The sequence below is a fragment of the Anomalospiza imberbis genome, chromosome 5 (assembly GCF_031753505.1).
Source record: "Anomalospiza imberbis isolate Cuckoo-Finch-1a 21T00152 chromosome 5, ASM3175350v1, whole genome shotgun sequence".
In the NCBI taxonomy this organism is placed as follows: Eukaryota; Metazoa; Chordata; class Aves; order Passeriformes; family Viduidae; genus Anomalospiza; species Anomalospiza imberbis.
Window position 1 is genome coordinate 15,038,508 of NC_089685.1, and position 13,901 is coordinate 15,052,408.

At 42.9% G+C, this 13,901-nt stretch overlaps 1 protein-coding gene across 5 annotated transcripts in view; it reads right to left on the reverse strand.

Moving 5' to 3' along the window:
• Positions 1 to 979: 979 nt before the first annotated feature.
• CELSR1 (cadherin EGF LAG seven-pass G-type receptor 1) overlaps positions 980 to 13,901 on the reverse strand; it is a 165,774-nt gene continuing 152,852 nt past the window's right edge. For 2 of the 5 annotated variants that reach the window (XM_068189747.1, XM_068189744.1), the window contains exons 26-35: positions 13,320 to 13,432; positions 11,928 to 12,007; positions 10,279 to 10,405; positions 8,140 to 8,265; positions 7,692 to 7,828; positions 7,132 to 7,235; positions 6,160 to 6,327; positions 5,046 to 5,246; positions 4,475 to 4,739; positions 980 to 3,159 (exon numbers count right to left, since the gene is read on the reverse strand). In XM_068189747.1, the coding sequence (XP_068045848.1) occupies positions 3,135 to 3,159; positions 4,475 to 4,739; positions 5,046 to 5,246; positions 6,160 to 6,327; positions 7,132 to 7,235; positions 7,692 to 7,828; positions 8,140 to 8,265; positions 10,279 to 10,405; positions 11,928 to 12,007; positions 13,320 to 13,432 (1,346 nt within the window). In that variant the 3' untranslated portion in view covers positions 980 to 3,134. Of the gene's footprint in view, positions 3,160 to 4,474; positions 4,740 to 5,045; positions 5,289 to 6,159; positions 6,328 to 7,131; positions 7,236 to 7,691; positions 7,829 to 8,139; positions 8,266 to 10,278; positions 10,406 to 11,927; positions 12,008 to 13,319; positions 13,433 to 13,901 lie in introns of all 5 variants that reach the window. The other 3 variants (XM_068189743.1, XM_068189742.1, XM_068189745.1) reach the window with 2 other exon arrangements.

Here is a 13,901-nt window from a genome sequence, read left to right on the forward strand (position 1 = left end):
AGCACAACCCCTCCCTCTGGGAAGCCCTGAGCTGCAGAGAGCGGGGGGCTGTGGACCCTGCAGGGGCCACCTTGCCACATAACGTGTGTCTGATAATCCTCTTTTCCTAAACATATGCTGAAGGTCGTTACTGGAGACAGGATCACAGGCTGGTCTCCCTTCACTAACCTGCTTATGTGAAAGCCCAAGGCTTATTTCTGCTTCCCCACAGAATGGTGAACTAATACTTGAGAAAAAACTCAGTGTTCCACCAAATAATGCACTTGTGAAATAAAATTAAAAACAGTTTCCCTTTGGGATAATTACTTGAGTTTGTTTAGTAGCAAGTTTTGGCAGAGCTGTTTCCAAATAGAAGATCCTGAGGATTTGATTTTGCTCCTAAGGCAGTAGACAGGCTCTCTCCACCTGGCTTCACACTGGTCAGTTGACACTGAGAAATATTTTTATTTCCAGAAAGCTGACAAGATGTGCAGGTCACTGCTGTGCCTTGTGAGATGAATGAACGAGGATTTGCACAACAGCCTGGAAAGGACTGAGTGAGCAGGACCCTGGCTCGGGAGAGCCAAGGGTAGAGCCCAGACCGTCCGAGAAGGCCCTTGTCACTCACTGCAGGCTGTCGTGGGCTGGGCTGGCTGCCACCCCCCTCAAGCTGCTCTCACACATCCTTTTCTAAATCTGATGCTTTCCTGGTGATCTGCTTTGCTCTGGGTTTGCTGAGGGCATTTCTCTTCCATGGACCATGTCCCACATCTGAAAGATTCCGCAGGTTTGGACTGAAATGCGATGCGCACTGTGGCATCCTGTGCCAGCACAGGGCCCTGGGCTGCAAGGGGGTGTGCACTGGCTGGTTGGTGCTGTACAGCCTCTGCTGAGATGGGTACCTGGATGTTCCTGCTCCTGCTAATCCCCAGGAAATGCCATTTGGACTCTCATTATCTGCACTGCACTTAAAAATAAACCACCAGAGGAAGAATACAAGTTCAAAAAGATTTCTTAATTTATTGCAAATTCTCCTTTCATCTCTGCTGCAATTCCAGTGTTCTGCACATTAATAAATATACATTTGTTAAAAAAAAACAAAAACCAAACTTCCAGTGTCTAATCTGCCATAAAGCTTTTAAAAAGTCATAAAAATAGGTTTTAATTTTTTTTGTCATTAATACAACTGACCCTCATTTACTGTGACAATTCTGATCAAAATAAAAACTACCTACATCTACTGGGACAAAATATACATACACAGATGTAAGAACAACTAGCATGGGTTATACACAATGCCTGAGCACACAGCCAAGTGCCAGACCCTTAAAACATTCAAAATTTTTTTCTGTCAGAAAATGTCACACAGAATGTTGCATAATTTTTGAAAGAACAGCATATTTCCTCCCTCTCCCCTTCCAGAGGCCTCCTTGATACTTTGAAAATGCATAGGAATATAATGAAACCAAGATTACAGTATACAGTTTCTCATCTTTTCCTCAACGCCTGTATTTTATTTAGCCCAATTTTCTGTTTCTTCTCTTTCACACACATTTGCACAAACAATGGCCAGTATTTTGCCAAAAGGGCTGCTATGGTGAGCAAGGAGCTCCTGAAAGGTTTGTTGGCAGAGAGCAGGCACAGGCACACCATTGCCATCCTTGGAGTCACATATTCCCACCATGGGAGCCACTGGCTGAGCTCTGCCTCACACTGCTGGATGCAAACTTTTCCACATCTTACTTTTCCTCTTTTTGTAAACATTGCAGGAAGGTGAAGACAGCAGACAGGTCACACTTAACTTTCCTATACTTGTGAAACCAGCACATTTTGTGGGAAACATGAAACCTTAAGCCTTCCATGACCTTTCTGAAATATCAAGAAGGCCAGGGCTTTGTCAAAGAGCTGGGCAGACAAATCAAATTTTAAGTCTTGTATTTCTGCTTTGATTAGCAATGTGCTGAATCCAGTGAGCAAAAAAGAGGAAAAAAATATTGCACCTGAGCAGAACTTGACCCATAGGAGGAGGGCCCTCTCCTTGGGACATGCAGAGTGCTGGTTTGTTGCAGAGCTATACAGTCACACCAATTATTTTCTTGTTCTTAGTAAGCGAAATACTGATTGGACTTCTTCCAGAAAAAGACTGTGTTGAAACCTTACACAAAGATATGTGTAGTCCTGAAGTTCAGTTCCTGAATACTTCAATGCATTTGTGAGAAGAGATCAAAGTACCAAAAAATGAAAAAACCAAATTTTTTGTGGGTTTTAGAAGAGGTTATGAGAAAAACATACTGTGCCCTTAAAGTGTTCCAAAATCAGTTAACAAAACTTATAAATTATAGTCATGGATTTTGATGTAATCTTTACTGTATTACTTTGAAAACTGCATTGCATCTGAAGGTGGCATCCATCCTCAGTTACTTATCAAATGCCAAATTCAAGTAAAATTGTGCAATGTTCATATAAAAAATATCAAAACATCTTTTTAATTGATTTCCTGTTATCAAATTAAGAAGATCAGTATAAATGTAAAATATACAAAGGAACTTTTTCTTTAGCAACACCATACAAAATATATAAAAGTATCTACACTTTTTATATATATATATATATATATAAAGGATTTTTTTTCTTAAGACGACATGTCCGTAGAGGGGTGGACAGAGATGCTGGCATAGAAACCAAAGGACACTTGTTGCGATATTCCTCCCTAGAGCTCAGCAACCTCAAGGGTTCATTCTGTAGCCATCAAAACTCCACAAGAGACACCTCCTAGTGCTTGTCTTCAGGCTTATTGTAGGTCCACTAGGAAGCCATGTGTTTTTCCTTGGTTCTCCCCTGTAACAAGCAACCCCTGCAGCACTGCCTGCACCATGCACAGGTATCTGTCCATCACAATGCATCCCTGTTTTAATTTCCATGTTTTCAGCATGGATTCCTGTGGGAGTAACGTACCACACAGAGCCCTTATTGCAAGAGCAGCCGGGCACTATGTCTGCACCGGGAGCAGTCAGGATTCTGCCAGAACGTGAAACCATGTGGGGATCGATGCCCTCCTCATCCTCCTCACCGTGCGGCCACTCTGATGAAGTCTGAGGCGGGCAGCGCAGCAAGGAGTCGGAACCGTGCAGAGGTGATCACAATTTCCTGATGGTTCAAATTGAAGTTTCATTACTGCCTCTGTTAGTGAGAAGAAGTGATCGTGCAGGCTTAGGGTTAAACAGGCACAGGCAAACCACTCCACCCAAACCCACCCAATTGTTTTTGGTAAGGGCTCATGCTCTGTGAAGTTACCATGCCTTGCCAATCCAATGCTTGCAAGGGAGATGCTGTCCTGGAGGGGAAGACCAGCTGGGAGAAACAACTTCAGGTAGTACACAACAGAAATGCAGAAGTTCTGCAGGGGCTTGTATTTGTCTAATGCTTTGCTGAGGATACAAGGCTCACACACAGATCTTACAAGCTGTTAGAAGCCTGGTGTATCAGATGGATTCATGCAATCTGCTGCCAAAAGCAGAGTTTTCCATTATGCCAAAGCTCTGGAGATAACACAGTTGCTTAGTACAAGCTGGCGAGTTATTCTCCAGTAATGACTGTGTTACCTGGTAGCAGCTTATTCAGTTATGGCTTATTCAAAACATCCATGTTTCCTGGTTAACCAGGATCTATTTCATCAGCCAACTCCCAGTAATCCAAAGATGCGCTTTTATAGTGAGGTGGGAATGGTCTGTGCGCCTAGATAACAGGGGTATTTAAAGCCTGGTGGGACAGTGCCAGAGTTAAAGCTGGGTGAGTAATTTTCTCTTGGCTTGGTGAAAGAATAAGACCATTATTCATGTTATTAAAAAATGAGACTATATGCATAAAATGCCTGCAGAGACTTTACATATGGCTGCTGTCGTAATTTGAAATGCAAGACTTATGATGAGTAATGAGGTTTCTGTGAATTCCCTTTGCCTGAGAGCTTGCTCATCCTTTTGTTTATATTTAGTTTACAGTGGTAAATTCACACACTGATTGCCATGCAGCAGGTGGGAATCGCATGCCTGGTAATTTAGGATCAGTAGCTTGGTTTTCTCTCCAGCCTTGGGGTCTCCTGCCTCAGCCATTATTTCCCTCTGCCCAGATGGACGCTCACACCATGCCCCCCACAGCCTTGTGCCTTTCCCCACCCAATCCTGGCAGGGTGGCAGGGCAAAGCAAGGCTGCTCCTGTCCAAGTGTGCCAGAACCACATCAGCCTGCCAGTTCAGAGAATGCCAGGGTGACCAGGTAGCTGGTGTCTGTCATAGCACCTTGCCAGGATACCTGTTTTGGCCTTCTCATGACTGAAACCCCATGGCCTGGGGACATGGTATGGGTAAACCATCAAGACAGTCACTGGTGAAAAACTCTGGCCAGTCACCAGAGGAAAGTTTTCACGTGTGAGTCTGGGTCTGGAAGGTGAAGAGTGAGACCATAGGAGGTCAGCCAGGGCATGCCGATGTGGCACTTACTCTGAGTCTGAGGTATCAGCATGTCCTGTTCCCACGTGGAGGTTCATGGCCATGCCATTGAGCTGGTCTCGAGACTGCTCCCTCCGAACATTTTTCACTGTTACCCCTGAGTCCGAAGGAGAGCGGACCCCCTCATTTGTCCCTAGGGAAGTAGTCCTGGATGAGACTGTGCTCTGATTGTAATCCGACAACTTTTCCCGCAAACGGTTCTTCATATTCTTATCCACCAGTGGGGGAGGGTAGGTAACTTTATTTTTTAAGATGCCTGTGAAGGAAAAGAGGGAATAATAAAATTTTCAAAGTGTATCAGTAACTTAATTTATCAAGCTAAGCACATGCGAGATGTTACAGTCTCTATTTCTTACTAAGACTTCTAGTTTGGCACTTCATTTCATAACCAACACATTAGACTACAGCAACTACCTACTAGCTTCCCACAGTGTATCTGGCTACACAGGTTGGAGCCATTTGGAAAGTATTTTTTCCTGACAGAGCTACCTTTTAAACTAATTAATGCTTGTTAACCCCCCAGTCTCCCAATCCAACTGTGAGGCTGGGTTGGCCGTGCTACCTTTCCTCTGTTCCGGCTGCTGGTTATTCTGGTGGGCCAGAGGTCTGTTCTCCTTCTGCTGCCCTTCATTCTCCTTGTCCTGTGGTGCTTCATTGCTGTGGTTCACCTGGTTTTCCCTGTGAAGCTCTACGTTGACCTTGGTCTCTACTTTGAGTTTTTGTTTTCTACCGGGGTCCTCGCCATCGCTGGCTGTTACGCACTCTGTGGGCCAATAGGGTTTCACATGATTGGGAAGGGTATCAACTGCAATGCAAAAAAACACTAGCTCAAAAAACACTTTTGATATGTCCTCTCAACTACTGCCTGGCCTCTGTGGCTGGAGAGGAGATGTGTATCAAACCAGAGCAATCCTTCAGTCAGTTTCTGCTGGACTGCACTGCCCTCGGGGTGCATTAAATCCCCAATAAAATCACCTGGTAGGATGGCAGGGTGTCCAAACCCTTCCCAGAGTGAGGTTGCCAGCTCGATTATGGAGAAGTGTGAGGCAAACCCACCCTCAGCTCTCCAGGGTCAGAGGTCCCTCCTTGGGGAGGTTAGTTTCTGAAGGCTAAGGGTGCCCCAGGCACCCTGTACCGTATCTGTGAAGAGCCACAGCACATAGCCTGGATGTTTGTCATTCAAAGTTGCCTTTTATTAGGACAGGATCAACTATGTTTAAAAATGCCTGCAACCCTGCCACACAGAAATTATATTAATAGTCAATGATTGCCAACTCTTTAGGTTCAGGACCTCCCCGGCATCAATGCCTTTATTGCATGAGGAGAGGCAGGCATTTCTTCCCCCTGCCCTCAAAACAAGTGGCTTCTTCTTCTCTTTTTCATATGAGATTTTGCTGGCTTGGTAATGCCATATCCAAGTACTTTGGGGACCTGCCTGCAAAGCTGACTCTGCCTTAAGGCATTCAGCATTCTGTGTGATTCTGTACTCAGTCACCCCTGCGAACAAGCCTTTGGAAGAGGAAAGCTCTCTAAGCTGGAAACAACAAGGATCTCTACAGAAGCAAGGCGCAGAGGTAGAGATGCTGCCTGAGTTGCATGGCAGCGTGGCATATTTATCCCATCTAATCTAAAGCTGTTTTAGAGCACCACTGCCCTCCCCTCACACTGGGGGGTACCTTTGGGTGTGCTGTGGAGTGGGCCATGTTCATTGTTTTTGGAAGTAGATGTATTCCACTTCTTCTCTGTCTCAAGTCCATCCTCCTCGCTGTCTGATGAATGGGAAGAGGCGTAAGAACTGCTGTGTTCATCGAGGGACAGCTCGCTGTCAGAGTCTGAATCGTGCTCTGCAAATGTGGATGGGGAAACACAGTGGTGAAAGTGTAAATGGGAGTTGAACAAATCTACCTGACAAATGCACAACGAGAAAGGAAAGGCAGACATTGGTTCAGGCCATGACAGCAATGAGCTCTTACATCGGTAAGTGTATATAGGATAAATTCAGAAGGACCACAGCACAAGCACTGGGAAGCACAACCACTCAGCTCAGCTAGTGGGTAGGACCTTTTACACGTACAGGACGTGCAGAATAGAGTGGGAACATATTTTTCCCTATTTAACATGCAGAACAGTAACTCTGTTGAGTTGAACACAACACACAGGCAAAACAAGATATCTACAAATACCAAGAATGTGAAAAGAACTTAACTTAAAAACTGCTACAAGGAAACAAAATTGAATGTCAAGACCAAAATGAAAGGAAATCAGACAAGAGGCACTGCTTATTTTTTGTACAAACCACAGAGCAGTAAAGGAGAATATTGCCTCAAGGTCTCAAACATTAAAATTTTTCCAACTAAAAATTAAAAGCAACAGTACATAATTTATGAAAAAGAAAAGGGACTCCATAAACTGTCAATAGCTGTGACAGCATGAGATAAAAATTACACCATCACAAGCAGCAGATATAGGATACTTTCATTCCAGGATTTCCTTGTAAGGCAGCCACTGCACAGCTTGTTTTGCCAATAGCATAATGAGAATGAGACCATCTAATTATTCCAACTATTCTTCCTGTTACAGAAGACTTCAAAGAAGGTGAGGAGAGGAAGGTGCACAAATGGGTCAAAGCATTTAGAAATTATTCTTACCATTGGATTTGGATGGATTCCTATGAAAAATGGAGGAATCTGCTTCAGTCTGACCAGCCCTTGCTTGACCTGAGGATCCACTGAGTTTATGAGCAGCCTCATCCCTTTGAAAAGATAAACATAGGACAGCCTTCTTGGTCACTTTACTTTGTTGTTTTTAACAAGGCAGACATGCAGACAGTGGCCGCTGCACAGTCACTTTACGGTGAGACAGAGGTTATCCTTGATGTAGCTATCTGCCTTGTGCCACATGAATCACACTCTGAAAAAGCCCAAAGCTAATGAGCTAAACTGTGCTCCTTGAGACACATCTGAATTATAACAGGCAAGCAGCACGGCCCATATAGTTAACATCACTCTTAGGTTAACCACTGCGCTGTTGGAACCCTGCCCCGAAGACACATGCAACAGAAAATGCACCAAGGAGAACGACAGTCACATGAAACAGAACTGTTAAGACATAAACCAAGTAACATTTGAACCAGAGCTCTGGTTTCCACAAGAGCAATAAAAAAGAGAAAGGCAAGCACCTGAAAGCCATGCACCTGCCACCGGATTACCTGAGAATATAAGCAAGGTAGCTATTGTGGCTCTTGGCTGACCTGACGGTGCTTTCTAGGGAAACAGTGGATTCCCCCATAGTCGTGCGGTACATGTTTGGCTCCTCTATATATGTGTTGTTACAGTTCAGAGATCGCTGAAAGAGAAAAAAGAAGACATAAAGCCATAGTGAATGATCCTTCCAGAAGCTCGTGTTACCCACAAATGTATTAAGTTTCAAAGACCCAAATGGGTTTTGATGCCAGTGAAAAGAATTCTTTTCTCTTGAAGGTTTAAATTAAAATAATAATCAAAACTTTTGAGAGAAGACATCAGTAGTCTTTGTACAAGTCACTGAAAGCAATCATTCAGTTCACTTAATCACAGATAAGCCACCTATAAGTTTATTTTAGATAACTTCTGCCAGCAAGAGGATGTTTTTTTCTCCCAATGCTTTTTTTTTCTTACTGTTAACAATGTAGCTCTTGTTGCAGTGGAATCATCTGGAAGAGGTTTCTTTCCAGTTAAAGTGTTCTTCAAGTGCTTTCTCACTTCTTTGTTAAATACGCAGTGGAAGAAGAAAATGAACAACCCCTGGATAATTTTAGAGAGAGGAAAATGTAAATGCTTCACTACTACCATATTGCAAATATAGATATTAGAGAACACCCATTTTGAAACAATCCCTGAATTCTAGTTTGTAGTCCATGACAGTGTATTTCAAAAGCAGTAACTATTTTCTTTCTTGACTGAAATGGCATTGACTGATCTCCTAGCACTTCTTCATAATTTGATTCCAAGTTGAAATGTGCATTAAAGACCTGGAAAAATATACAAAAATATCAGTTTCTCCAGAATTTACAGAGCAGAGCTTGATTTGGGAAGAAATCCAAAGGGAACCTCAATGTCCCACTAGAAAACATTGCAGAGATTTTAGAATTTGGGATTTTGGAGCTTTTACACAGATGATGAGAAAAAAATCAATAGCAGCACATGAAAAATATCACAGCCTTTAGTGAAAGCCTCTGAAAATAGGCAACTTCTGTGAAAGGAGCCCTTAATACTGCATCTAAGAGAATTTTAGAAAGCCTTGTGAGATATGAAGAGGTACTGGGAGCAGAGAGGTCCCAACTTCTGTCACCTAAGTTCCTTGGTTAAGCAATACCTCTGGTGGGAAAATCAGTGATGTCCCCAGGGCTGTGCAGTTGTTGGCTGCCAGGAACACACATTAACAGCTTTTACTGGGGGCAGGGCACACACACGTATGTGCCTTCAGATGTACTTGCTGAGGGAATTAATGCAGCTGCCAAATTGTTATCAACTTTGGTTGGACACACAGTATAGAAAAGTCAATACTCATGAAGTTGCAGCTGTACCAACATCATAAGAAGCCTGAATTTCATGATTTCAGCCAAAGCAATTGACTTAGAGTAACTTTAAACTTCAAGCTCACTTTCTTCACATCACACAAATGTGATCTTAGCTAGCATAGCACTTTGGGATTATTAATTAATAAAATTTACATAAATGTATCTTTAAAAACATAAGTTCAAAGAAGGCAGTGATGTGAAATGCCACATACCACTGTGCCTCCCTGGGCAAGTTTGGAGAATTCTGGCTGCTGACCTTTGTCCGTCTCATCAGGTTTATGTTTAATTTAGTTTTATTTTAGATTTCTGGAAGCCTGGTTTTACAGCCTGAGTAGGCACATTTATTTCAGAGCACACTACTTGCAGTGGCAAAACAACCTTGCTCCAGGCTGACCTATCTGCTGTGCTTCCAGGGCACTGACAGCCGTCTCCAAAGGGGACCCATCAGATTGTGTTTTCTCCGTGGCTGCAAGCTGTGGCTGTTGTGCTGCAGCTGAGTGTCCTGCAGTAGCTGTTTTAGTACTGCAGGCACCTGCTAGGGCAGTTACTGTCATCCTTGACAGGTATTCAAATTGTGACCACATGAAGCTCTGTAACTACTTCCATGCAGCTGAGTGTCCTGCAGTAGCTGTTTTAGTACTGCAGGCACCTGCTAGGGCAGTTACTGTCATCCTTGACAGGTATTCAAATTGTGACCACATGAAGCTCTGTAACTACTTCCATGCCAGGTTTCCTACAAATAACTATTTTCTGCGTCTTTACTCAACAATTGTGTAAATTGGGACAGACAACCGAGGAAACCCAAATACAACTTATATTGTATTTGAATATCCTTATTTGTCTCATTTCTTTAAACAGTAACTTAATTTGTGAAAGCCATTGACTCTGGGTGAAATACAGTAGTCTCTTGTTTGCAATAACAACAGGATGACTTAACAATGAGCATACAGAACACAGGAACAAAGAATTTGTCTCTAGAATGACAGAGATATACCTGCCTACTGTCACAGGTTACTATGGTAGTGCTCTTACCTTTAGAATGACTAATAGTGAGAGACATAATTACTCAAAATTATAGTTTTGGTGAAAAGAACCATCTCCTTGAGAAGAGAAAGCAAAAATTGCCTTGAGATCTCTGTTTTTGTTAAGCTACCTCATGTTGAACAGATTTTTGGAGGTCTGAGTGTAGAAGTGTGCTCATCAAAGTCTACCACAGACAAGATGCTACCCAACTTACCTGCAGGCAGCTGAAAATGGCAAAGAGATAGTGAAACGTCATGACATCGCTGTTGACTGCCATGAGCCCCAGCAACCACGTGGCGCTGATAAGCAGCAGGAGCAGGAACGCTGTCCGCAACACAGGGCTGTAAAGCAAGCACAGATGGACATTTGCAGTGTGATGGGATCCAAGAGAACAGCCCAACTTCTCCCCATGGATGGTGTTACATGCCCAACAACTTGGCAACTGGAGAAGCCCTTTGGGAAAATTAGGGCAGTGTTCACCAACTCCCAGTTTCCACAACTTTCCAGCTCTCTCACAGCAACACTCCACAGCTTAGCATGTTCATGTTAAAAAAGTGATTTCTTTCCAAGTTCCAAGGCTTTCTTCATACAATCTGACTGCTTTACAAGCCCATGCTGTTCACCCTTGATGACTCTGAAGAACACATCTGGGCAGTAAATGGCCATGTCCATCTCATTTCAGTTTGTCACCTTCACTCTCACATTCCTTCCCAACATTACTACCCAAGATTTTGGATTGAGGGCACTCAGAGAAATTTTGTTTGCTTAAAAATACAATTTCCACAGACACTTTCAAAAGACAGAAACAAATCTAGTGGCAAAAGCTTTATATTATGAGTAACATTTCTGCCATTAGGTAGCAGTTATACTCCTTGGTTTAGGGAGATTTAGACCTCATCCTCAACACCCAGACACTATTGGAGTCAGGGTTCAGAACGCACAAAGCCAACAGCTGCATGGAAACTGAGGCTGGAAAGGGCATGCCAAGGGGAGCATGGCACTGCACCAACATTGCTCCTTCCACACTTTTATTAACTGGGCCACCCGTGTTGCGGGGGAGCTCACCCTCAGATTCTAGTTTTCATTAAGGTTAGTGTTAGGGTTCAGAGAACCACAAAGTCTAGTGCCAGGGACACCAGAGGTGGAAAAGCCATGACAACATGTACACAGCACCCTACAGCCAGAGCTGAAAAAAATAAAGAAAAGCAGCCATTTGAAATCTCATAGAGCTACCTCATTGGAAAAAAAAAACCCAAGGGGCTGTACTGCCACTAGCTAATCACATTTGAGTTCACAGTAAATTCTGAGCTTTGGGCAGAACAGATGTAAATGAGAACAGGCTGCCACAACAGCTCAGGAAGGTGGCATGCTGCAACTTGTGATGCTGCTCATCTCACTGAGCATGGGATGCAGGGAGGCTGGCCCTCAGCATGGGAATGTCAGTGTGTCTCTGCCATGACACAGCTGGTAACCCAGACACTTGAGAGGGGAGACCTTTCTGAGCCACGGACAAGCACATGGAGACCCAGAATGATGTCTACCTGGGTGTGCCATGGGCAGAGGTGAAGTGACAGTGTAGTAGAGACTATAATGAAAGATCTGGAAGGACTGCAATGACACCACCTGGAGGATAGACCTTGCCCTTCTCCCTTCTCCTGCCTGGTGGCAGAGCACCATGGTGGAAGTTTACATGATTTCCAAGGGAACCCCAGGAGTGGGTGGGGTGACGCAGCTCCAAATGCCTCTACCAACACTCTCCTCCAAAAAAGCATTTTATTTCCTGCTCCACAGCTTGATTTTAGGCAATTCTAGCTTTTATTATTTCTGATCAGAACATCTACAGGCTTTTGAACTCAAACTTACATGACTCCTGTTTTTTCAAATGAACGTTGCCTTCTTCTGCATGATGCCTTCATTGCTAGTATAAAAATGACAGTGTTTATCTGAAAAGCAAATTAAAATAACAGCATGGATTCTTTCTGTACATTTGTTACAGCTCTATTTTCAATAACAATGCAATTTTTATCTTAAAATTGTTTGTGGCACCAAGAATATTTCTTGTTCAACTTACAGGTCTCTAAATTCCAAGATTCACCTTGTTTCAAGGCAACATAGTCAAGAACATCCTGGCACTTTGATCTGGATGAAACTCAGTAAGACAACCCTGTGCAAAGATGCTTGAGGGAAAGAATGGCAGTCCTTGTTCAAACCAGTGTCCACCTCAGCCCAGCACCTTGTTTCAATTGGTCAAACCAGAATTAAGTAATATTTTCTAGCAGAGCACAGAGTGATAATTACTCTGAATAAAACTCCAGTCTCCACTGATTTCCATGTCAGCTGGGATGTACTAGATTGGTGGTGCATCTGTACTTAATCACTTGTAGTGAATATTAATGCTGAGATTTTCTCTCATCATTCACTTTCCAAAACCCTGTAGAGTTTTACCACTGCCATTGTCCTGTTTCTAGGAATTTCTAACTTAAAATGCTGTGGAGAAATTATGCAGCTTGTCCTGTTTCTGCTAGATCTGCTGCCTCCAGCTACTGCTTGTGTTGGAAAAGATTTTTAATGGTTGGATCCATAGACATTTTCTCCAGACCAACACACTATTACAGGCTCCTCCTTCCCCCCCTTCTCTGCAGCTTTCATTTCTCTAGGCTTAAGACTCTTAGTCCACTTGTTGGTCCTCCAGTGGGAGCTGTCCCATGTCTCTGATGATTTGTGACCATAACCTACACTGCTTCCAGGTCTACTTTTTGAGGCAAGGAGACCAGAACTTGCATTTGACATTCAAGATAAGAATCAAACCATGAGTATTTATCTTCTGGTGTTACTTTGACAGAGAAGCTGTAAGGAAAAGTCAAACAGCAGCCCATTCTTTTAAATTCCTGAAAGTGGAAATATTTAATATTCCTTTAGGACTTCTGGATGAAGTGACTTGTTATGGCTCATTTTGTTGATTTATTTACTAATCTCAAAGACCAACCCTTCAAAAATAGAACAAAGCAAATGAGAAATATGTTTCTGGCCATAAAGCCATTGATCCACAAGCAATCTTTGCATGGGCAAGCAGACCTCTGATTTCCAGGAGCTTAGCTCATGTCTTATCTATTTAAGCAAAAGATGCAAGCTCGAGTACATTTGCTTCAAATGTAAAGAACATGGTTGCTTTGCATGACTACTGTTTGACAAAGCTTATGAGAAAAGGTAGCAGAAAAGAAGAGACAGTTCTGCATGCCAACTCCCCCTACTTACAATGACAACCATTACGATGGGCCCAGCGAAACTCCAGATCAGTGTGTCATGAACAGACAGCCAGCAGAAATCAGGATTCCCATAGCCTTGTGGATCCAGACCAACAGCAAGCCCTGTGTCATGAAATGGAGGAAAAGTAAATCAGAAAGGTGCTACCTATGTAGTTTCAAGTAAACAAAATTATCAGGGCAAAACTTATTGAACAGGAAATTCTGTGAAGGCAAAAATTGAAATAAAACTTTTGTAAATCAAAACCTTTGTCCTGGTTACTTCATATCAAACAATACTCTGAGTTTTGCCAACTAGAACAAAGTTCAGCTACATAAAAATGACAACAAAAGCAACTCCCAAGTTAATTCTCTTTCAGCACAGTTTTATAGTAATTCTCACACAGTGTGAGCCTTGAGGGTGAGTGACATGTTGAGGAATTTCAATAAGCCTGTGCAGCAGAATGACATGAATCATAACTGAGGAGATGTCTATGCTATGAAAAAAAAAGTGCATTCTTAACTTGCTGTCACTAAAATATCATCAAAGGAACCTGGGAACTTATGGGAGTTAACTGCTTGAGCTCAGGTGGGA